The following is a 24,472-nucleotide window of genomic DNA, read 5'->3' as shown; positions in this document are numbered from 1 at the left end:
GCATAGTGTGCCGCCCCCTGTATCTTCTTCATTTGGGTTTGCAGATTTAGAAAACTGCATTTTAGGCAACACATAAAATAGGAAGGAGGGTATTTTAGGCAACAGAAATATGAAACAGTATTTTTTCATGCGCCACCTCAGCTTTTGGGTCAAACACATTTTAGAGAAATTATTAACTTTGACTTAATGTATGGATAAATATGGACCACTAAACCCATTTATATGTAATAATCCCTATAAGTAATTAGGGCAAGGAGTGATAGTTATGGTGCGGAATGGGTTTCTCCTTCTATTTTCTTCTTTTTGTATCTCATATATATATATATATATATAATTAAATAAAAGATTCAATTCAAATATTTAGGATAGTGTCAAATTACGAGACAATGGAAGGGAACATAGTTTCTTATGATAGATTTAGGTTTTAGAAGTGTTACTGTGTTATATAGTATCTTAAAATACAGAACTTATATTGTGCAAGAAGCTGCATATATGCATGGTCTTCAAGATTTGCATGATATATATGTTCTGCTAAATTTGTTATCAAACTAGACAAAAATGGATGATAAGTAATTTTAACACTAAATCAAAGCATTGTTCATGTAGCAGAAGATTCTGCTGGCCAGTGATCTTGAAGGAGAATACATGTAGGGTCTGGGTGGAATTTCCAGGGCCTCTATGCTTCCTTCGAACATTTCCACCACCTTACTCATTGGTGGCCTTTGTGAAGGATAGGTCTGTATGCACTACAACCCCACTAATATCCCCTTCCTTGCCATTTCATTTTCTTCCTGTCATGTCACCCTGAAATCCTAGCTCTTCGTTTAGCTCAAGGCGCTTGTATACCCAATCTGGAAAATATATTTTGATGGTATGGTTCACCCCAACATCAGCATTCTTTCTTCCTCCAACCATTTCTAGTACCATCATTCCATAGCTATAGACATCGGATTTATGCAATACTTCTCCAAAGTTTCTACTGAGGGAGCAATATACCCTATGCTCACTCTAGCTTCCAACATTGATATAATGCTCTCTTTCTTGGTAAATTGTTTTGCAAGCCCAATTAAAATTAGAGATCTTAGGACAAAAATCCTCATCAAGAAGAATACTGTGAGGTTAATTTTATATCAAAATGCAATATTCGTTGGCTGCACCCACGGTCCAAGTACTCAGTCCTCGAGCTATTCCAATTGAAATTTAATACAACTTTTTCCAACCTAATTGCCCATTAGTACTCTTCGAAAGACCTTCACCATATATAAACTTTTTAAGAAATTCATTAGGCATGAGCTAGTAAATGAGAACTCTTTTGCAGCCTTGAAGAAAGAACCCCAAAAGGGTGACAACATTAACATGTGAAGTTCTACTTATGCTTGCAACTTCATCAATGAATTCTTTTCCATTTTCTTTAGATGCATCAAGGAGCTTCACTGCCACCATATGATTGTCAGATAGCTTTCCTTAATTTATACATACAACCATATCCTCCTTGACCAAGTTTATCTATGAAAGAGAGTGTTATTTTCGATCTTGATATCTAAATAGCTGTATCTTTTGGAGACAGAAATTCATAGTTTTTAATAAAGGCTTCAAGATCTTGATCATTTATTTTCTTCCTCCATAGTATGATTGACTTATATGATGAGGTCTTTGATCTTGTCCAGCAGAAAATGATACTCAGTACAACAATTCCGCCAGAAATAGCAACTGCTAATTTTATTTTATTATTTTTTTTTTTTGGGGGGGGGGTGGGGCCAAAGGAAAAGAAGAAAAAGAAACAAATGAAAAGACCTCATATGAGGCCCACCCCCAATTCAGATCCAAGCTGAATAAGACCAACCCCATCAAGCCCAAGAGGCCCAAAAACTTTTGAAATCAAACAACTGTAAGTTGTTCATCATCTCCGGCGAATCAAGCCATCACTGGCAACATGCAGCCTCACAGCTGCGTAGGCGGCTTATCTGGGGGCAAGGAGGCGGTCGGATAAAGGAAGAAGGGAGGTCCCAAACATGACCGGCACGCCAAGCAGCCACACCGTCTTTGATTGACGGCAAGAAACTTTCCCTGAAATTAATGATTTTCAACAAAACAGAGTTGAAAATCATTAATATACGGATGCTGAAAGTGCCAATTTGTTTATGGCATTTGCAATGTTTTAGGATGACCAGTGATGTGAAGCCCAAAAGATGAAATCATTCCACTGTGAAGCCCAATAGCTCCTGCAATTTAGAAATCAGATATAAAAAGAAAAAAATTAGAAAAATTTATTTATATTCAAAATTAGCAATATAAGCATGGCATTGGTAATTGAATAATCTCAAAGGAAAAGAACTCTATTTTCCAACTTTTATAAAGGTACATTATTAATTCTCTCAACTGTTAGAATTAGACATGGCCCATTTAAGCATGATTCCTTTTCATTTTTTAATATAATATTAATATATTGACAAACAAATCGTGGTTAACAAACACTTTTCTGGGGAAAAAGAATTCATGGTTAAGAATCCAAAATTTATTATGAGAAAATTAAAGAAAGAAAAAAAAAAAATAAGTCACTCTCTCCAATGTGACTATATCGTTTTATTCCATAAGATCAATTTATCTGTCACTAATAAGTCCACTGAGAAAAAATAAATTATAATATGCATTGTTATTAATGTAATTATAAACTGTTATCAGAATAGGGTACCTATTGTCAACTTCAGTCTTAGTGTCAGTGTTACCTTCAGCAAAAAATTTATAGCCTTAAGTGTGAGACCTTGAACTTGAAGGAAGCAAATACAACTGGGCATAAATCATAATAGTTGGTACTTAAATTCTTTTAATAAATACTAAATACTACACTCAACAAAACCTGCAGACGTAAAAATAATAATAATAATAATAAAAAAAATAAAAAATAAAAAATAATAATAGTAATAATTTGCCCGCCGAATCTGATTGATTGGGTTGAAAAACTAGTCCTATTGACATCTTTTCTATTATTTTCTTTTTCTTTTTCAGAACCAACAAGTCTAATAAATTAGATGTTGTCATGTTGAACTGAACATACTAATTAAAAACATAAGTTGTTGTTTATAAACAATAACCCTAGATTTTCAAAATCCACCAATTAATGCTACTCACAAACGACCAAGATTCTTATCAATCAATATACATCTAAATTATAAAAATTATTATTTTACTAGAATATTGCGAGGAGTGAGAACAACAGATGATTCCAATGCAGCAAAAGCCAATCGGTGCCGTATCATGATGTTAACATATTAAAAATACTATCTGAAATTTAAATATTAAAATTAATTCAAATTAAGGGAATTCCAACAAGAATTTTGCAAACTAATAGAAATTTTAATTGAAAAAGAAAAATAAAAATTGGTAACTCAAAAAATTAATATAATTAATTTAAATTTTTTTTGATAAAACAAGATGATAATTAAAAACAATCTTTTAAAATTTGTTGACAGACATGTTGTGGGAATAACCATGGTAGATTTTGGGGCAAGTCCTTATAAGGAGTTTTATTAAAATTTTAGTGGTAGCGTTGAGATTTTGACAAAATTTTAGGAATGTAATTGAAACAAATAAAAAATAAAAAAATCAGGGGGGCCTCCCCTGCCTATATGAAGAATTGTCATGTGAAAACAAGAATATATATATATATATATATATATATATATATATTTATTTATTTATTTATTTCTCGAGGAAAACGTATAATGAAAGGGATTTGTTCTATAATAATGGCTGAGAATTCCATTTTGGCAATGCAGCTGGTAAAATCTTAGCCACTCGGTTGAGTCCTATATACGTGTTTGTGTATGGAAATACTTCGATTATAATAAAACCAATCGTTTTCATAACAAATTTGAAGTGTGAACTAATTAAAGATTCACACATATACTGCATGCATTAAGACTGGTATTTGATTGATTATTGATATAAATACCGAGTCCATTGCTGAGTTACCAAATAAACAATTTGGACAATTCTAATAAGATAAACAGAGCAAAACAAACAGAGCAGTGCCTGAAATCTGTTTCTGCTCCAAAAACAACTAAAAAATTTAAAGAGAGAACCTCGACACTTAAAAGTCGCCTTAGTTATCAGAAATGACCTACTCTAGAGTCATTGGCTACTTCGCGGTACCAAACAAAGGAAGAAAGTGATTCCTTGTAGGAAAAACTAAGGCTATGTTCGGTTGTATAGAAATATAGAATTCAAGTCTGGAAATTAGAATTGGTAAAATTGGATAAAATTTTAGTTTAATTTTCTATAACTTTGAATCAAAATTTTCTCCAATTTCATTAATTCTAATTTCGAGGCTTTAATTCCAAGCAACCAAACAAAGTCAAAAGGAAATTGTACCTGTTAAAAAGGTTAAGGAAATTTGTCTATAAAGTCTGCAGCATAATAATTGCTTTCAGTGTAGTTCCCGTCAGCAGAAATTTAGGTGTTTTAAGGGTTATTGTGTTAATCTTGAAAAATAAAAAAATTTAGAACTCGTATGGCGCAACAACCTGCATTCATGTGAGTTACAAGACTTCCTCTGTTTGCTAAAAATACAGAACTTATCCGATGGAATAAGCTGCATAGATGGCCTTCAAGAATTTTTTTTTTTTTTTTCGGAAGTTGAAGCTAACGGCCTTCAAGAATTGATAATCATAAAAAGTCCTTGTAAACCAGAACCTTATCATCAAAATTTGTTAGCAATGACTAGACAAAATGGACGATAAATACTTTAACAATAAATGAACACACTGTTCATGTAGTAGAAGATTCTGCTGCTGATGTTGAAGAAGAATGTAAGTAGGGTCTGGGTGGAATTTCCAGAGCATCTATGCTTCCTTCCAGCATTTCCACCACCTTACTCATTGATGGCCTTTGTGAAGGATCAGTCTGTATGCACCACAACCCTACAAATATCATCTTCCTTGCCATTTCATTTTCTTCCTGTGTCATGTCACCCTGAAATTCTAGCTCTTCGTCTAGCTCGAGGCGCTTATAAATCCAATGTGGAAAATATATCTTGCTGGTATGGCTCATCCCAAGATCATCGTTCTTTCTTCCTCCGACCATTTCTAGTACCATCATTCCGTAGCTATAGACATCAGACTTATGTGATATTCCTCCAAAGTTTCTACTAAACACTTCGGGAGCAATATACCCTATGGTTCCTCTAGCTTCCATCATTGATATAAAGCTCTCTTTTTTGGTACATAGTTTTGCAAGCCCAAAATCGGAGATCTTAGGGCAAAAATCATCGTCAAGGAGAATGTTGTGAGGTTTTATGTCAAGATGCAGTATCCGTTGGCTGCACCCACGGTGCAAGTACTCAAGTCCTCGAGCTATACCAATCGAAATTTGATACAATTTTTTCCAACCCAAATGCCCACTGGTCTTTGAATTCCCTTCACGATATATGAACTTTTCCAGAGATCCATTAAGCATGAACTCGTAAACAAGAGCTCTTTTGTTGCCTTCAAGACAAAACCCCAGAAGAGTGACAACATTAACATGTGAAGTCTTACTAATGCTTGCAACCTCATTGATGAATTCTTCTCCATTTCCTTTGGATTCATCAAGGAGCTTCACTGCCACAAGATGATTGTCAAGTAACTTTCCTTGGTACACACAACCATATCCTCCTTGACCGAGCTTGTCTCTAAAAGAGTTTGTCATTTTCTTGACATCTGAATAGCTATACCTTTTTGGACACAACGATCCATTGTCCCTAATAAAGGCCTCAAGATCCTGATTATCTTTTATTTTCATCCTCCAGAATATTATTGATATAAACGAATAGGTCTTTGATCTAGTACACCAAAAAATGATACACATTAGTAGTATTCCGATTCCGCCAACAACAACTCCTGGAATCAGAGATTTGGAGGTTAGTGATCAGATATAGAAATGAAATCAATGATTCACAAAAAAAATAAGAAATGATCAGTTATATTTAAATTAAAAAAAAGAAGAAAGAAATAACAATATAAGCATGGCATTGGTAATTGAACAATCTCAAGGAAAAAAATAAAATAAACTCTATTTTTAAACTTTTGTAAAGGTATAAATTCTTTTTTACTGTTAGAATTAGACATGATCCATTAAGCATTATTATTTGTCATTTTTAATATATATTAATTGACAAACAAAACATGGTAAACAATCACTTTTTTTTTTCCTTTTTGTTTGGGGAAGTAATTTTGAAGCTCACTGAGAAATTATAATAAGCACTTCTTTTTATGTAGTAATTAACTGGTATTAGATAAGAGTATTTTACCTATCGTTAACTTCAGTCCTGTGGTCAAATTATTACCTGCAGCAAAAACATTGCAGTCATCAGCGAGATCTTGAAGGAAACAAAACCAAGTGATCAATGAGCATGAATCACACTAATTGGTTCTTAATGCTTTTCATGTGAGATAATTGAAAGTTGAAATGGAAATTTTTTTATTTTATTTTGGTCCTAAGTTGAAATGGATATTCACGATGTAATTTTAAATTATAAGGAAAAAAAAAAAAAAAATAAATAAATAAATAAATAAATAAGACTGAGATTGAGCTAAGCCAGTGGCCACAATTATTATTATTATTATTATTATTTTTGGATAAGTAAATTGATAAATTTAGACGTAACTATCTAATTATATATGGAGATAACTTAAGCAAAGCCAGTGGCCACAATGATTGTTCATAGTAACTGTAATTAATAGAGGAATCCTATTTTTATGGAAACATTAAAAACATATTTTGTAAGACAAAATTATCCTTTATATTATTTTTCTTTCTTTTCTCTATTCATATGCACTATAATGTTTTCTCCCATTGACCATTGACGATTGACATGTTCAATGAACAGCAGGCCCACCTTCATGGTTAGCTCAAAGTAAACGGTTCGATGGTCTAATTTGTTGACTTTTCATCCATTTTTATTATTATTATTTTAAGTGCTGATTTCCCTAATCAATCCACTCCAGGAAGACGACGTCGACCATGACCTCCAATCTCGCCGCCCCTTCCACCACCGGAGAATTCATCCTCGCCGTCGCCGGCTTCCCCCCTCAGGGAATCGCCAATTCGCTCCCCGGGTCGAGGACGTCTCGACTCTCGATCGCTACCAAGCCGTTGCCTCTGGATGAGTCTCGGAGGCTGTTTCAACGACTCTCGACTGAATTTAAGTGCTGACTACCCTAATCAACATCTAATAATACTAAAGCTAGAGATGATATGCTAACACAAAAATTAAGCAATTGAATATGGAAATCAAAGGGGTTGCGTACCATGGTCTCCGCAAGTTAGACGATGAGGGTGGTCGCGACAAAGGCAGACGAATCCCAGCGTTGTCGGATCAGAACCACAAGTCCCACCGGAGGCCTCACATTCTGAGCATTCGACGTTGTCTGCGAAATACTGAACCTCAAACCCTAATTTCAAAGCTTCCTGCAGATTCACCGACTCATCCCATAGTCCTTGCAAACTTGTCCTGAAAATCGGAACTTCAATGCCATGTTGGCAGGTGGTCGTTTGCAGCTGTATATACAAGAATGACTCGTCCCCGTAATACCGATTTCTCTCTTTAACACCATCTAAGGGACACGTAAAGTTGTTCCTGTACTCTGTCAAACTTGTGGTGCAATTGTACAATAGGTACAGGTTTCGGACAGCTAAAGTATTGACAGAGAAGAAGGTGTTGTTCAAAGTTATATTACTTATTATCTGAGGACAGTGATTATCCCATAGGTCTAACCGTGCCATAGTCATCATGAAACCGGATGAATTGATCCCCAGTACACGGAGGCTATGATTATCCATGTCTATAACAGGGTACTCATTGTTTTGACACTTGAGCTCGAACTGTGGATGACCACAATACTGTGGTCGACCATCACCCCAATAAGGGTACTTTATGCCTTGTATGTTTTGGCCACAGTTGTAGGTTTGATTTCGGCACTCCGAGAACATTTGATGGACCTCACAGTGAGATGTTGAGAAGGTGGTGATGAAGAATAATATGAAGATGGTGGAGTAGTAGTGAGAGAGGGATAAAGAGAAGAGTTGAGCATACATTTGTGGAAGATCCTGATTCATAATGGAAAAAGAAGGAAGATTTGGTGAGAGAGTGTGGTGTGGTGGTTATTGATATTAATGACTTGAGGGCAGCATTCAAATGAAGAGAGAGACGGGAATTGGTCCTCTCCTAATGTAAGGTAAACAGATAGACCAGCCCATTTGTTTGACAAATAAAATTGAAGTCAATTGTTCAGACTTTTTAGGGAGAGCTACGTGATTGCTGATGTGATATACTATTTCACTGTTGCTTGAAATATAGGTTGATTTTTCATCCTGTTGTAGCCTCACTATGGTTAGAAGATGATGACAATTCTAGTCAACATGACGTTTATAGAAGGCAATCGTGAAAGGAGCGGTCCTGCCACATTGCCGTAGTGCGCGCTAATCATTTATGTTTGAAAAATACAGAGAACAAAATATAAACCACCATAGAAAAAGGTCCGGGGAGAAAGAAGGTTGGTTCTGTTTTGACTTTTGATGATCCAAGTTTGTGCCCAACATTTTCTTCCGCACAATTAATCCTTCCCTGGATCATATTTTACTTGATTGAAAGCCCTCTCCTAGCAGACCTGGTAGAATTATTTGGACTCTCGGGGGCTCTCAATTTTCTGTTGCTTCCTTGTGAACCATACAGACCTAATTTAAGGGTCCTAAACTCGGTATCAAATGCTTTGGACTTAAAGGTCATATTCCTAGACACTCTCTAATCCTTTGAATGACTACCAAGCAAAAGTTGTATACTCAAGACAGGCTCTTGAAATTTGGAATCATCAATTCCATGAGCTGTTTCTTTTGCAGAGTTCAAAGGGAGTACCACGTGCACCTGCAGCACCTCTTTCAATCTATCACCACTAAAAGAATATGGAATTGTTTGGCTTCCAAGGCTATGCTTCCGATGGACTTCATCTCTTGGGGAAGTGAGAAGTTAAAGGGGGCAAGACCTTAAAGAATACCTTAACCAAGTGTTTGCAGCCTCAATTTATGTGATTTGGAGGGTGAGAAACCAGAAATTCTACTCAAACAATTACAGAGAAGTGGTATATATTCAGGGGAAATGTCGATATTGTCAAATACAAAGCTTGGTCCCTCTGGCTCTCTGTTGTCCGAGGAAAACTTGTGGCTGCAGCAGGAATGGAAATGTAATCTATATTGGTTTTTCAGTCTTCTGAGTTGCCTTTGCCCTGTTTCGTGCTTGGCTATTGCTAACACGACAAGGGAGATGATTGTCTGCAAATAATGTTTTTCAAACTTTTCAGGTTCAGCTTTACCTAATGCTATTGTTTCTTAAATGCTATGTTCATAGATTTTGGCCTTCGCTCACTGTTGTTCTGATTGCAGGCTCTTAAACTTGGCTGCTGCTAAGCTTGATTTTCTTTTTCTTTTTTGGTTTCCTTTCGAATTGGTGATTTGGGGATACATTGACATTTGTAAATGCCTGGGATATGTCCCTTTACAAAATTTTAACGATAAATTTTTTTGGCTGATCAGATAAATGTCTGAAATCTGTTTGTGTAAACAGAGCAGTGCCTGAAATTCGTCTCTGCTCCAAAAACCATTAAAAGATTCAAAGAGAGAACCTTGACACTTAAAAATCGTCTTGATCATCAGAAATGACTGTACTCTAGAGTCGTTTTCTACTTACGAAGGAAGGAAGTGATTCCTTATAGAAAAGGACTACAGGAAATTGTACCTATTAAAATGTTCAGGAAAATTGTCTAAAAAACCTGCAGCATAACAATTGCATCAGAGAGATTGACATGAGCAGCAGTCATTGAAACCAAAACAACATTGGTCTTTTAGTCTTGAAACATCTCATAGGCAAGACTAGTTTCTTACATGTGTACTCATTACAAGCTAGAACCAGTGAATGGGTGGAAAATACTAGCATTTCAAACTTTATAATTGGCATTTTCTTCCTCTTTATGTATGTTACAGCATTCATAGTGTATATGATCCTTTTTGTACGGACATGGGAAAAATACTGTCACCAGAGCACGGGTATTAGCATTGTTGTGCCGCGATGTATATGATTTTCGACATTATTGAGCATATTTCAGGTCAGTCTTTCTGAAGGTAGCAGGTTTATTAATGTAGCAGTCCATTAGGCTTCCTTCAACTCTCAAGAAGGGGAAGATTCTAAAAAGATCAGTCAGGGCCGGGGTTCCTCTGTATCTCATTAGTTACAGTTTGTTTTCTTTCTCTATTTTCTTATTTTTGTATCTCAAAACCAAAGGAAAAAAATACAAAATTCAATTCAGATCTTTAGTGAAGACATCAGTTTTTTTATGATTTAATTGTTAGAAGGGTTACTGTGTTAGTATCTTAAAAATATGGCGGACATTATGGTGCAACAACCTGCATACACGAGAGTTACAAGACTTCTCTATCTGCTAAAGTACAGAACTTATATAATGCAATAAGCCACTTACATGGTCTTCAAGATTTGATTGCCATAAGAAAGTCCTTGTAAACCAGTGTTATTGTATGTTCTGCTAAATTTGTTAGCAATGACCGGACAAAATGGACAATAAATAATTTTAACAATAAATTAAAACATTGCTCATGCAGTAGAAGATTCTGTTCGTGATCTTGAAGGAGAATATAAGTAGGGTTTGGGTGGAATTTCCAGGGCCTCCTTGCTTCCTTCCAACATTTCCACCACCTTACTCATTGATGGCCTTTGCGAAGGATGGGTCTGTATGCACCACAACCCCACTAATATCATCTTCCTCGCCATTTCATTTTCTTCCTCTGTCATGTCACCTTGAAATCCTAATTCTTCATTTAGCTCAAGGCGCTTATAAACCCAATGTGAAAAATATATTTTGCTGGTATGGCTTGTCCCAACATCAATGTTCTTCCTTCCTCCAACCATTTCTAATGCCATCATTCCGTAGCTATAGACCTCAGATTTATGTGATACTTTTCCAAAGTTTCTACTGAGCACTTCAGGAACAATATACCCTATGGTCCCTCTGGCATCTAACATTGATACAATGCTCTCTTTCTTGGTAAATAGTTTTGCAAGCCCAAAATTAGAAATTTTAAGGCAAAAATCCTCATCAAGAAGAATCTTGTAAGGTTTTATATCAAAATGCAATATCCGCTGATTGCACCCACGGTGAAAATACTCAAGTCCTCGAGCTATCCCAATTGAAATTTGATACAATTTTTCCCAACCCAAATGCCTATTGGTGTTCAAGAGACCTTCACCATATATAAACTTCTCAAAAGATCCATTAGGCATGAACTCGTAAATTAAAGCTCTTTTGAGGCCTTCAACACAGAACCCCAAAAGACAAACAATATTAACTTCTACTGATTCTTGCAACGTCATTGATGAATTCTTCTCCATTTCCTTTAGATTCATCAAGGAACTTCACCGCCACGAGACCATTGTCTAAGTAATTTTTCTCGGTACACACAACCATATCCTCCTTGACCAAGTTTATCTCTAAAAGAGTGTCATTTTCTTAACATCTGAATAGCTATATCTTTTTGGAGACAAAGATCCATAGTTCGTAATAAAGTCTTCAAGATTCCAGTTATCATTTGTTTTCATCCTCCAAAATATGATGGATTTATATGGAGAGGTCTCCAATCTAGCGTAGCATAAAATGGTACTCGATGAGTAGTATTCCAATGCCGCCACAAACAGCTCCTATAATAAGAGATTTGGAGGTTTGTAATCAAATATAGAAAATATATATAAATAATCATTTATATTTGAAATCAACAATATTAGCATGGCATTGGTAACTGAACAATCTGGAGGAAAAAGAAAATTTTATTTTCAACTTTTTTAAAGGTATAATTCTTTCAACTGTTAGAATTAGAAATGACCCATTAAACATGATTATTTGTCAATTTTCATATATATTAATTGACAAACAAATCAAGGTTAAAAATCAGTTTTCTGGAAGGAAAAAGAAAAGAAAAGAAAGAAAGAAAAAAAAAAATCATGGTTACGAATCCAAAATCTATTTTGAGAAAAAGGAAGCAAACAAAAAAATAAGTCAGCACTCTCTTTCTCTAGCTAAATTTATATGTAGTAATTAAGTAGCCCACTGAGAAATTATAATAACCACTTCTTATAATGTTGTTAACTGTAATACATAAGGAAGTACCGTACCTATTGTCAACTTCAGTCGTCTGGTCAAATTATTACCTGCGGCAAAAACATTGCAGTCATCAGCGAGACGTGAAAGAAGCAGAAGTAATAATGGTAATAAAATTTGTTTGGTAATTCAAATTTGACTTTTTACATTTCAAAATTTTGAAAATCAGTAGTTATTCCCTTCACAATTCTCACAAATTAAAAATGAAGGTTTGGTTTTTTCATTTGGTTTTCTAATACTGTTATTTTATTATTTTTTAATATAAAAATTAAAGAAATGTTATTTTATTATTTTAATTATAATTAAATAGTAAATAAAATTTTAAAATATATTTTATATACTCAAACACTAAAATTAAAAATGTTATTTTATTAATTTATTATTTTTCAATTATACAGGAATAGTTATGAAGTACGGACACTTTTATGAAGGAGACGTACCCGTATCGTGTACGACACCGATACTCGTTGGACATTCCTCGAACACACTTCATATACGTGTTCGTAAATAAAAATAAATTATTATTATTTTAGACACTTTCCCGATGTTTCCGAACACTTCGCTACACTTAGACCGACACTTTAAAACATTTCTAACACAAGTCTACCGGTATTCTTTAAAATATTATGAACACATTCTTAAGTGTTCAATTTTTTTCTTTTAGAAAAATTGACATTATACACATGTGATCATAAGCGAAGCATTAGATGATATTTGTTCATTTAAAATAAAAACAGCATTATGATAAAGTTGTGGAATATTGTATATACGGTATAAAAATCATTACATGTAATGTTTCAGATTTTTATTATTTTTCATTTTTTGGGATTTTCTTGATTTTTCGGGGTTAATTCCGTTTTGTATTGATTTGTGTACTAGTCACCGTGGGAAGAGACGAAGCCAGAATATTGTGTTAGAGGGGGCAATAGTGTAATTTTTAAATTTTAATAGGGGCAGTAGTGTAATTTTATAGATATATATATCAAAATAAATAAAATAGTAAGGTATATTACTACAATAAAAAAATTTCAGTTTGGACAATTGCCCCCATTGACTTGTACATGCATCCGTCCATGACCGTGGGGTGTATCGGGTGTATTTGGGAGTTGGTTTGAGTATTTCATTGAGTTCAAGACTCTTAGGAATGCATGGATTGCCATTTCGGCATTCTTTCATTTTTTGGATCGAAAAATCTTAGATGGGACCCACTACGCGGCTACAGGATTGTTGTGTATGGGGATTTTGTTTCAGGTCCATTACATAATACATGTTTAATTGATCTTTATTTATGTGTTTGCATGGTTATTATGTGATTGAAAATGTTTTAAAATGTATATTTATATATTATAAGAAAATATGAGATTTTTATTAAATTAGTGGAACCCGCCATATAACTAAGCCATTATAATGGCTTTATAACCATCACAAACATCAGTTTCCTCTCTCCCTCGCGCCAGACTCTCTTTTCCTCTAATTTTTTCTTTTTATTTTTATTTTCTATAAAGTTTCAAAGATGGATCTCTCTTTCTTCACTCAGAATTTGATCTTGCACAAAAGGCAAAGTTAATGAGCGCGTCAAGGCTTACATTTTGGTCAGAGCAAAGTTCAATTTGGCCACCATTTGGGATTTCGAATTTTGAATGTTGTTGAGGTTGAATTTCGCCGTGGTCTAGTACGACACCGTTTCCTGCAAAATAAGGATGGCAAAGTCAAACACCGGTGTGGTGCCAGCCGTTGACCCTCCGATGATCAAGTTAGTAAGGATTCTCCATAGAGAATTTTAATCGTAATTCGCTTAGTAGGAGTTTTTTTGTGTGTACCTTATTCCCGAGTCGTCTTTGTATTTATAGTCACTTCTCTTATTCTTGATAAGGGAATTTTATCTTCCTTAGCCCATGGAGCCTACCTCGTGGAAATCCTATCCTTGATAAGATTTGAACTTACCCCATGACAAATCATATCCTAGATACGATTTGTCATCATTCTTATCTAATAGAATGGTTATCCTTAATAACAAGATATTATCGTCTGAGAGTTGGAGAAATCTGGTGGCCGGTCAATATTTAATTCCCTTTTTCGTTAAGTCAAGATAGGCTAGGGTTATTTTTCCCTATCAGTTGCCCCCTATTTCTGGGTACATGGTGGACCAAGGAAATACTTTCTATATTCCATTTGTTTCCTTTTTACTACAGGCCCCTTCCATATTGTAGTAGGACTCCTTTATAAGAGCTTCATTGTTACTTGAAAAAGAATTTTCTTTCCTATAAATAAATATATTTATTTATTTACCTTCCTTTTCTTTTTGGTCTGAAATCCTCCAAACTGGATCCTAACTGTGAGTTTATTGTGGATCGTTGTAGATACGTAATTGGGTCAAGTTGTCTCTACCGGGTTATTGGTGTAATTCCAAAGTGGTTTCGCTATTTTCGCAATATCCGATACCTCATCATGTTCGTGCAGAAAAATAACTTGAATACTGAATCTCAATCCGAGGACTCAACCTCTGAAAGTGTTGAAGAACTCGATCCTGACTATGCTGATGAATCTGGTGTTGATTACTCCTCAAGACCAAGGACTGCTTTTTCCAAGCAACCTCCTCGTGAAGGAGAATCCTTAATTAAGGATGAGAATTTACAGAGTTGTAGAGTTAAATATTGCATTCCTTTATCTATTCGTCTTCACAAACCCAAACCAGAAGATAGATGTTCTTCTATTCGTTTGGGTGAGGTATGTTTTTTCGAGTCGACTTTTGCTGCGGGCTTGCGTTTTCCGATTCATCCATTTGTAGAAAAAATTCTTTCTCATCTGAAGATAGCTCCTTCTCAAATTGCTCCTAATTCATGGAGAATTATTATAGGCTGTTTGATTGTTTGGGGAAAGTGTGGCAATGGCCGTCTAACAATAAATCAATTCATGCATTTTTATTATCCCAAGAAGAAAAAAGACAATTTTTGATACTTCCAGTGTAGATCAAAGAAGACATTCCTCCTTGTTCCAACCCCTAAAAATAATAAAGGTTGGAAGAGTCGTTTCTTCTTTATTTCCGGTACATACGGGAAATTTCTAACTGTTTGGAATAATTCAGATCCAACAGATAAGATTCATATGTATATAGTTTCCAAATTATTATTATTATTATTATTTTTTTTTTTTTTTTTTTTTGCACCCGAGGGAACAGTACCGCGGGTACTGTTCATGAATAAGAATTTTTTTTTTTTTTTTTTTTTTTTTTTTTTTTTTTTTTTTTGCACCCGAGGGAACAGTACCCTCGGGTACTGTTCATGAATAGGAAAATATTTTTTTTTTTGCACCCGAGGGAACAGTACCCGCGGTACTGTTCATGAATAGGAATTTTTTTTTTTTTTTTTTTTTTTTTGCACCCGAGGGAATAGTACCCTCAGGTACGGTTCATGAACAGTACCGCGGGTACTGTTCATGAATAGGAAAATATTTATTATTATTATTATTATTATTTTGTTTTTTTAGTGCAACTTATTATTCTTTTTCCCAGAATTTAAGGACAAACCAACTCTCTCCATTCCAGAAGCCGAGAATGTTGGTAATGCCTCTTCTTACCCAGTGAAGACCTTTAGCGATCTCATAACTGACGAGGCTTTAGATTTGTATGTACGAGCTCATAGCTAAAAGGAAACCTCCACTCACTTAGAGAAAGGTAAGAAAAACAAAGATACTTATATGTGAACTTACTGATTTTAGTTAATATCTCACTAAGTATTTCTCTTATTACTTTTTATGCAGGCAAGAAGCTCAGTAAAAGACTCCTAGCCCAAGTCCGGTCAAGTAATCTCCCTTCTAATCCTGCTTCCAAAAAATTACGAAGGGTAGGAGAAGGGAATCATGGTACATCCGCAAAGCCCTGGAGTGTTATCAGGTCCTACTCTTGTACCTCTAGGTTTCAGCGGATTTGGTGGGGTTCCTACTAGTTTCGAAAGTTTTTGTTCAGTATCAACCAACCAAGCCTTTTTCCCACGGGGAATCGGTTCTCGATGATGCTAATGTCGCGAATGACATGTTACATAAAATGGTAGTAAAAGACGACACTGCCAGATTGCAGAATCTGCCAGCATCTGAGCTTTCAAAGAAATTTCTTCATCTAATCAGCCAGGTGAGAATTTACCCTTATTATGTGCATATCTTTTGTTTTTTTTTTTTCGTTTATTTATTTATTTTTAACTATTCGCCACTATTTATTTATTTATAGGGCACTACATATTCTGTTGTTATCGCCAAAGAATACGAGAAGCTTTCCCTAGAGATGGCTTCCCTCAAGGCTAAATATGAAGATGTTACTTCTACACTTAAAATAAAAGAAGACGACTTGACTAATGCAAAATTAAACTTTCAAGATGAGAAAGTGAAACTTACCAAAGAATACTCTGATAAGCTAGAATTCGAGAAGCTAGCTGCCGTGGAGAGTTTTAAAAATTCTGATGAATTCAAGGTGCTCATAGGCAAGGCTTGCTGTGATGGTTTTGACCGGTTCAAAGCTTTTGTCGGCAAAAATCGTCCAGACATAGATTTTTCTAGGTATGACGTTTTAAGTGAGAGCGAAGAGGAAGATTGAATTCCGTAGTATTAGTCATATATATATATATATATATATATATATATATATATTAGGTTTTTTGATTTCTCAGTATGTTGTTCCTTTAAAACTTTTCAGAATATCTCTGACTCCAGAGAATAGTTGCTCTACTTTTGTCTTTCATGGTATTGTTTCATACTTGTTGTTTCCTTATACAGAACTCATTTTATTTTCCCAGGCTTCACTCAGCCCGTCCTTCTTTCGAAGGAACATATTTTTACGAGCTTCACCCAGCTCGTCCCTTTAGTAAGGGAAAGTCACTTATTTCTTTTAATAAAGAAGTGGACTTAATGTGTCACTAGTCCTTATGTGACTTATAAAATTCAGTAGAAACACGTGCAATAAATACGAATAACCATTTTGTTAAAGACCTATCGAAAATAATAATCGATAGTTGAATATTAGCATCCGTTACACACTGGTCTGCTTTATTGTAGCTAAAGACATTCTATCACTTTTAAAAGTGAGATAATAAAATAAAACACAGCCTGGCATGAGTACCTACTGGTAATATTTCCTCAAATGTTCTACATTCCACGGGTGGGGAAGCTGGCTCCCACCAAGTGACTCTAACCAGTATGCCCCCGGTCTGTTGCTTTTGGTTACTCGATAAGGGCCCTCCCAATTGGGAGCTAACTTTCCTTCCCCCTTTTCCTTAGTAGCCGGGGTAACCTCGCGAAACACCAGGTCTCCTGGCTCGAACCTCCTTGGCTTGACTCGGGCATTGTAGTACTTGGATATCATCCGCTGGTAAGCCGCAACCTTGACCTGGGCCTGCTCTCTTTTCTCTTCTACCAAGTCTAGGTTTAATTGTAGTTCCACCCCGTTCTGTTGAGGTTCAAAATACTTGGTTTTGAAGGTAGCAACCTTTGTTTCTACCGGGATCACAGCTTCACTTCCAAAAGCTAACCCAAAAGGGGTCTCCCCAGTAGGGTTTCTTACGGTAGTGCGATAGGCCCATAAAACTCCGGGTAGTTGTTCAGGCCACAAGCCCTTGGCCTTTTCTAGGCGCGTCTTAATCATCTTCAATATTGTCCTATTCGTGACTTCAACTTGCCCATTGGTTTGGGGATGGACAGGAGAGGATAAATGAACTTTGATCCCAAGTTCATTACAAAAATCGAGGAACTGCTCACTTTCAAACTGCTTCCCATTATCGATCACAATTACCCTTGGTGCTCCGAACCTGCAGATTATTGTCTTCCAGAAAAACTTTTTTACTTCATTCGCTCCAATATGAGCTAATGGCTCAGCTGCTACCCATTTGGTGAAATAATCGATAGCCACAATTACGTATTTAGTTTGTCCCTTCCCTTGGGGTAAGGGGCTGATGAGGTCTGTCCCCCATTGGGCAAAAGGCCACGGCCCTGTAAGAGGGGTTAACTTTTTTGCTGGTTATTTTGGGACATTGGCGAATCTCTGATACTTGTCACATTTCTTCACAAACTCAAGTGCATCTGTCCTCATAGTAGCCCAAAAGTATCCTTGTCGGATAGCTTTATGCGCTAGTGATCTGCCCCCAGCATGATTTCCATAAAGGCCTTCATGTATGCCTTTTAGAATGTAATTTGCCTCATCAATGGAGACACAACGCAAGTAGGGTAGAGAAAATCCCTTCTTGTAGAGAACCCCATCAACGAGGGAATATTTTGCCGCACGCATCCTAATCTTTCATGCTTCCATGTGGTCCTGGGGTAGCTCTTCGTTCTCAATGTACCTGATAATGGGTTCTGCCCACTCCATGCCATGGGCCACCTGGTGTATTTTCTGTAGCCAATCCCAGACCGTGCTAGGCTCATCCAAATATCCTACGGGTATGGCTTTATCTTCCTCTGTGGTTGCCAGTCGAGCCAGGGCGTCTGCCTGCGCATTCTCTTCTCGGGGAATCCGGTGAATAGAAAACTTCTTAAAAAAACCCTTGATATCCTCTATCTTATGTAAATAGGTCTTCATCTTCTCATCTTTGGCTTCATATTCCCCCTGGACTTGTCCAGTTATTAGTTGAGAGTCAGTATATGCTACTAGTCGTTCAACTTCCAAAGCTTTCGCCATCCTGAGGCCTGCTAGGAGGGCTTCATACTCTGCCTCATTGTTGGTTGCTTTAAAACCAAACCTGAGTGCATATTTGATGCATTCCCCATTTGGGGAGATAATTACTAGCCCTGCCCCACTTGCACGGGCGTTAACAGACCCATCTACATATAACGTCCAAGTAGATTCGGCTTCTTCCTGCTTATCTGCAGCATGCTCGGGCCCATCTTCTGGTGTGAATTCCGCTATAACATCTGCCAGTACCTGGGCTTTTAAGGCCGTTCGGGGTTTGTATTGGATATCGAACTCTCCAAGTTCTACCGACCACTTCATGAGTCGCCCTGAAGTATCAAGTTTGCAGAGAACCTGCCTAAGTGGTTGGTCCGTCAATACTATTATTGTATGAGCTTGGAAGTAAGGCCTGAGTTTCCTCGCGGAGATAACTAGAGCAAATGCCAACTTTTCTATCCTTGGGTACCTTTCTTCCGCCCCCTTGAATGCAAGGCTGATATAATATACCGGTTTCTGGTTTCCATCCTCTTCGCGGACCAAGGCTGAGCTTACTGCCGACGGAGAAACTGCCAAGTACAAATACAACTATTCTCCTTGCATCGCCCGCGACAATAATGGTGGTGAAGTGAGATACTCCTTTAGCACTGGAAAAGCTTGCTCGCACTCAGGGGTCCATGAAAAAGCTTTCCTGAGTACACGGAAAAAAGGCAAACACCTATCGGTCGCCCTGGAAATCAACCTGTTCAGAGCTGCGATCCTTTCTGCCAATCTTTGAAGTTCCTTGGTCGATGCTGGAGACTGCATGTTGAGAATCGCCTGGACCTTCTCAGGGTTAGCTTCTATCTTTCTTCTACTTACCATGTAACCGAGGAATTCCCCAGAGGAGACTCCGAAGGCACATTTACTTGGGTTGAGCTTCATCTGGTGTTTCCTGAGGACTTGGAACGTTTCCTATAGATCAACCAGATGGTCTTGAGCTTTCAAGCTTTTTACCAGCATGTCATCCACATACACTTCCATATTCCTTCCGATTTGGTCCTTAAACATCAGGTTTACTAGCCGCTGATATGTTGCACCAGCATTTTTTAGCCCAAAAGGCATCACCTTATAGCAATATAAACCTCTATCCGTGATGAAAGAGGTTTTATCTCTGTCTGGTATGTGCATTGAGATTTGGTTATACCCTAAGTATGCATCCATAAAACTGAGCAGCTCATGGCCAGCTGTCCCTTCTACCAACATATCAATTCTTGGCAGAGGGAAACTGTCTTTGGGGCACGCCTTATTTAAATCGGTAAAGTCTACGCACAACCTCCATTTTCCATTGGCCTTTTTTACCAAAACAACATTGGCCAACCAGTCGGGATAATGAACCTCTTGGATGAAACCAGCTTTCATAAGCTTATTCACCTCTTCTGATATAGCCATATTCCTTTCCGCGGCAAATGTTCTTCGCTTTTGCCTGATAGGTTTGTATGTAGGATCTGTGTTTAATCGATGCTCAATCGTAGTTGGATTAATACCGGGCATGTCTTCATGTGACCAAGCGAATACATCTTGATTTTGTCTGAGGAACTGTATAAGAATATTTGTGAAATCTGAGGGGAGCAGAGACCCTATCTTCACCTTTTTTGTTATGTCAGTGTCATTCAAGCATATCTCCACCAAGTCCTCGATTGGCTTAGCCCGGTCTTGCTCCTTCTCTTTAATTTCATCGACAATCAAAGCCTCCTGCTGTCTCTTTTCTTTGAGAGAGGCAACATAGCATTCTCTGGCAATGGACTGATCTCCTCTTAGTTCGCCCACGCCATGCTCGGTAGGGAAGCGCATTAATAGGTGATAAGTCGAAGTGATGGCCCTCATCGAATTTAAGGTCGCTCTTCCTAGGATGACATTGTAAGTAGATAGACAATCCACCACCAGGAAGTCGACCATGACAGTGACTTGTTTTGGGCTGGTTCCTGCAGTGACAGGAAGGATGACTGCTCTTAGAGGATAGACTTTGTCTCCCGTGAATCCCACCAATGGTGATCTGGTAGGTCTGAGTTTCTCCTTACCAATCTTCATCTTGCTGAATGCATCAAGAAAAATGATATCAGCTGAACTTCCATTATCTACCAAGATTCGCCGAGTATTGTAGTTAGCGATCATCATGGTGACGACAAGAGGGTCGTCATGAGGTTGCTGCACATCTTTCATGTCTTCATCTGAGAATGTAATAACTGGATCACCTAAACGAGGCATCTTTCGATGTTGAATCTGTACTCCTACTTCGCACACCTCAGATGAGCTTCGTATTCTCCTGGCATAGGCCTTACGGGCTGAGCTCGATTCTCCACCTCCTGCACACCCCCCGGCTATGACCCTGATCTTTCCTATTGGTTGTTGATCAGGAGGGTGGTTGTCTCGGCTTGCTCTTAGTGGGTTAATGTCGGTTCTGTCATTCCCCACAATAAATTTTCGCATGTGCCCTCTTCGGATCAGAGTCTCAATTTGATCCTTAAGGTCAAAGCAATCCTCTGTGGCGTGCCCATGGTCTTTATGGAACCTGCAATACTTATCACGAGGTCTCCTTGCCGGATCTGACTTCAACTTCGGTGGCCACTTCAGATATGGTTCATCCTGGATCTGCAGGAAAACTTGATTTATCGGCATATTTAAAGGAGTATAATTTGTATACCTCTCCGCGTTCTTATAGCGAGATGCCCTTTCGTTCTGGTTGACCATGGGTTTCTTATACTTGGTTTCCTTTTCATCTCTGATCGTCAGGGCCGGCCTTTTCTTGTCTGACTTCTTATCCTCCCCTTCTTTTCCCTTTCTCGCAATCATTGTATCTTCAGCATTCATATGTCTTTTAGCTCGAACCAATAACTCGACCATGTTGGTAGGAGGTTCCTCTGATAAAGAGAAGAGAAATCTTGAGGTTTGAAGTCCTCCCATGAAGGCGGCTAGGGCCACCTTGTCATCCGCTTCCTCCACCTGTAACATCTCCGTGTTAAAACGACTAATGTAATCTCGCAGTGACTCTCCCTTCTGTTGCTTCACAGTAAGGAGGTGGGTAGCCGGCCTTCTATGCCTCTGGCCAGCAATGAAATGGCCCACAAAGCCCTTACTCAATTTTTCAAAGGTTTCGATGGTTCCTGGCTTTAGTTTGTTGAACCATACCTGTGCTGATCCTTTAAGAGTCGTTGGGAAAGCCCTGCACATGATCTCATCCGGCATCGCGTGTAGGTGCATAAACGCCTGAAAAGTCTCCAAGTGGTCGAGGGGATCTTTAGTTCCGTCGAAACTCTCAATTGTGGGCATTCTAAATTTACTGGGTAAAGGGCATTTCATAACCGAGGGGCTAAATGGCAAATTGGTCTTTTGCACCAAACCATCTATGGCTGCAATGCCTTTTCCCTTCATGGCCTGCATCACACCCTCCATCTTTGCCTTGAGATCCTGCATCTCTAGGTCAACGTGGGAAATTTTCTCGGTCTTTTCAATGACAGTCGTGTCTTCATGGGGTCGGGAACTCCGTGGAAGAAAGGGGTGGATCACCTCTCTATGTCGGTTTCCCACCTGGCTTTGTTCAACTTCGGTCTCATGTCGGGGAGGATGAGTATCCTGCTCTTCCAGATTCCCATTACCCCTGTTTGGATTCGAGAGGTCTTGGCGTGGCAAGCCCTGTTGAACCGGTGGAACAAGGTGTTGCAGGAGTGCTGCATTTTGTTGGATCAACTGGTCCATATCCTGATTCAGAGTTTGGACCTGCAGTTCCAACGCTGCAAATCGTATCTGGTCATTTGGGACGTCTAGATTTTCACCCGACTCTTCCCTTTGACCAAATCCCTGCGACGGTGTTCCTTCGGTAACCATGCTGGACCGCAAACGTCTATATCCAACGAGTAATAAATCGATTCAAGGGAATCACTGTTCCCACAGACGGCGCCAACTGTTGAGGTTGAATTTTGCCGCGGTCTAGTACGACACTGTTTCCTGCAAAATAAGGATGGCAAAGTCAAACACCGGTGTGGTGCCGGCCGTTGACCCTCCGACGATCAAGTTAGTAAGGATTCTCGATAGAGAATTTTAATTGTAATTCGCTTGGTAGGAGTTTTTTTGTGTGTACCTTATTCCCGAGTCGTCTTTGTATTTATAGTCACTTCCCTTATTCTTAATAAGGGAATTTCATCGTCCTTAGCCCATGGAGCCTACCTCGTGGAAATCCTATCCTTGATAAGATTTGAACTTACCCCATGACAAATCATATCCTAGATACGATTTGTCATCATTCTTATCTAATAGAATGGTTATCCTTAATAACGAGATATTCTCGTCTGAGAGTTGGAGAAATCTGGTGGCCGGTCAATATTTAATTCCCTTTTTCGTTAAGTCAAGATAGGCTAGGGTTATTTTTCTCTATCAAATGTAATTTGAGACTTTTCATTTATTTAAGGTAGGGGTACTCTAATTCATAAATTCTTTGGTTCTAGTGAATTTTCTTTCCTTAAATTACTTTTAAACATGTTTAATTTAATTATTTTACTTGTGGTAATTAGGGATTTTATATGACAATGTGATTCATTTGAGTAATTGGCCAAATTTATGTTCTTTGAGTGTATATGATGGAATGTATTTAATTTATGTTATGATATGTTCGTTGTGTCTAAATTGTTCAATTAAAAGTATAATGTATAAATGTGTAGTTAAGAAATTATGGCTTGTATGAGGTTCCATTATTGAATTGGCATTTGAAAACATGAAGCATTCATGTATTCATTGAAAAAAAAAGAAAAAAAAAAAGAAAGGGAAAAGTGTTTTCAAAAGTAAATGAAATTATTTTGAGAAAATATTTTTTTTTAAAAAATGTTTGCGAAAATCCAGACACCTAGGAGTCGCCTAGTGGTTCGTGGTGTTAGTGTAATCTAAAGGAGACTAGAGAGAGACCCTAACGTGGTTGAGTTACCTAGACCCTTTAATAACGCCTTGAAGTTGCCATATGGTCAGAGATAATTAGTCAATCCTCCTTTTATGACGTTATGAAGTCGCCATGAGTCAGATTGCACTAACGGTTTCGAAAGATGAAACGGTATTATTTCGGAAACGAGGAGAGACATTGCATGACATTGCACTTTCTTGACATATGTTGTATACTTGGTGGTCGGATGATTTATATACATTCTTGTTGTTGTATTGTTGCTTTGTTTGTTTTTCCGAAGTATGATCCCGTTTACTTGTACTCTATTCTTTATGTGGATTCATGGGGTCATTAAGAGGTGTGTTTTAGATACCTCCTACTGAGTGGCAGGCTCACCCCATCATATTATTACATTTTTCAGGTGATGAGAAGGAAGTGGCGGATGATATGATACCCCTCGGATCCAAGACACGGGTTGATTAGGCCCAATCCCAAACCTGAGGCAAATATCAAGCAATTAATATGTTATAACGAACACAAATTACTAAATGAAATAAGAATTAAAATTTAAGAGCTGAAAGAAAACTAAAAGATAATCCTTAATAATTTAAATACTTAAAATTCGATAAACCAAAACTTCATAAGTTAAACAACTCGGGAATCCATCCCTAGTGAACCCCTAATAAAAATCCCAAACTGAAATGAAAGTAAAGCTGAAGATAAAAT

At 37.4% G+C, this 24,472-nt stretch overlaps 1 protein-coding gene and 2 pseudogenes across 1 annotated transcript; all 3 read right to left on the bottom strand.

Moving 5' to 3' along the window:
• Positions 1-581: 581 nt before the first annotated feature.
• LOC132281882 (PR5-like receptor kinase) lies at positions 582-4,533 on the bottom strand (annotated as a pseudogene).
• Positions 4,533-12,268, bottom strand: LOC132281881 (LEAF RUST 10 DISEASE-RESISTANCE LOCUS RECEPTOR-LIKE PROTEIN KINASE-like 2.1; annotated as a pseudogene).
• Positions 12,269-18,471: 6,203 nt separating this feature from the next.
• Positions 18,472-19,764, bottom strand: LOC132281880 (uncharacterized). Its single transcript, XM_059783540.1, has 2 exons — positions 19,557-19,764; positions 18,472-19,409 (listed from the first exon to the last, which is right to left on the bottom strand). The coding sequence occupies exons 1-2, from the start codon at positions 19,762-19,764 to the stop codon at positions 18,472-18,474; spliced, it is 1,146 nt and encodes a 381-aa protein (XP_059639523.1).
• Between the last annotated feature and the right edge of the window lie 4,708 nt (positions 19,765-24,472).

The sequence above is a fragment of the Cornus florida genome, unplaced genomic scaffold (assembly GCF_030987335.1).
Source record: "Cornus florida cultivar Cherokee Brave unplaced genomic scaffold, ASM3098733v1 CherokeeBrave_3.0.0_Hap2_Chr11, whole genome shotgun sequence".
Classification (NCBI taxonomy): domain Eukaryota; kingdom Viridiplantae; phylum Streptophyta; class Magnoliopsida; order Cornales; family Cornaceae; genus Cornus; species Cornus florida.
Note: the sequence above shows the minus strand (reverse complement) of the source record. Positions and strands in the feature narration are given on the sequence as shown.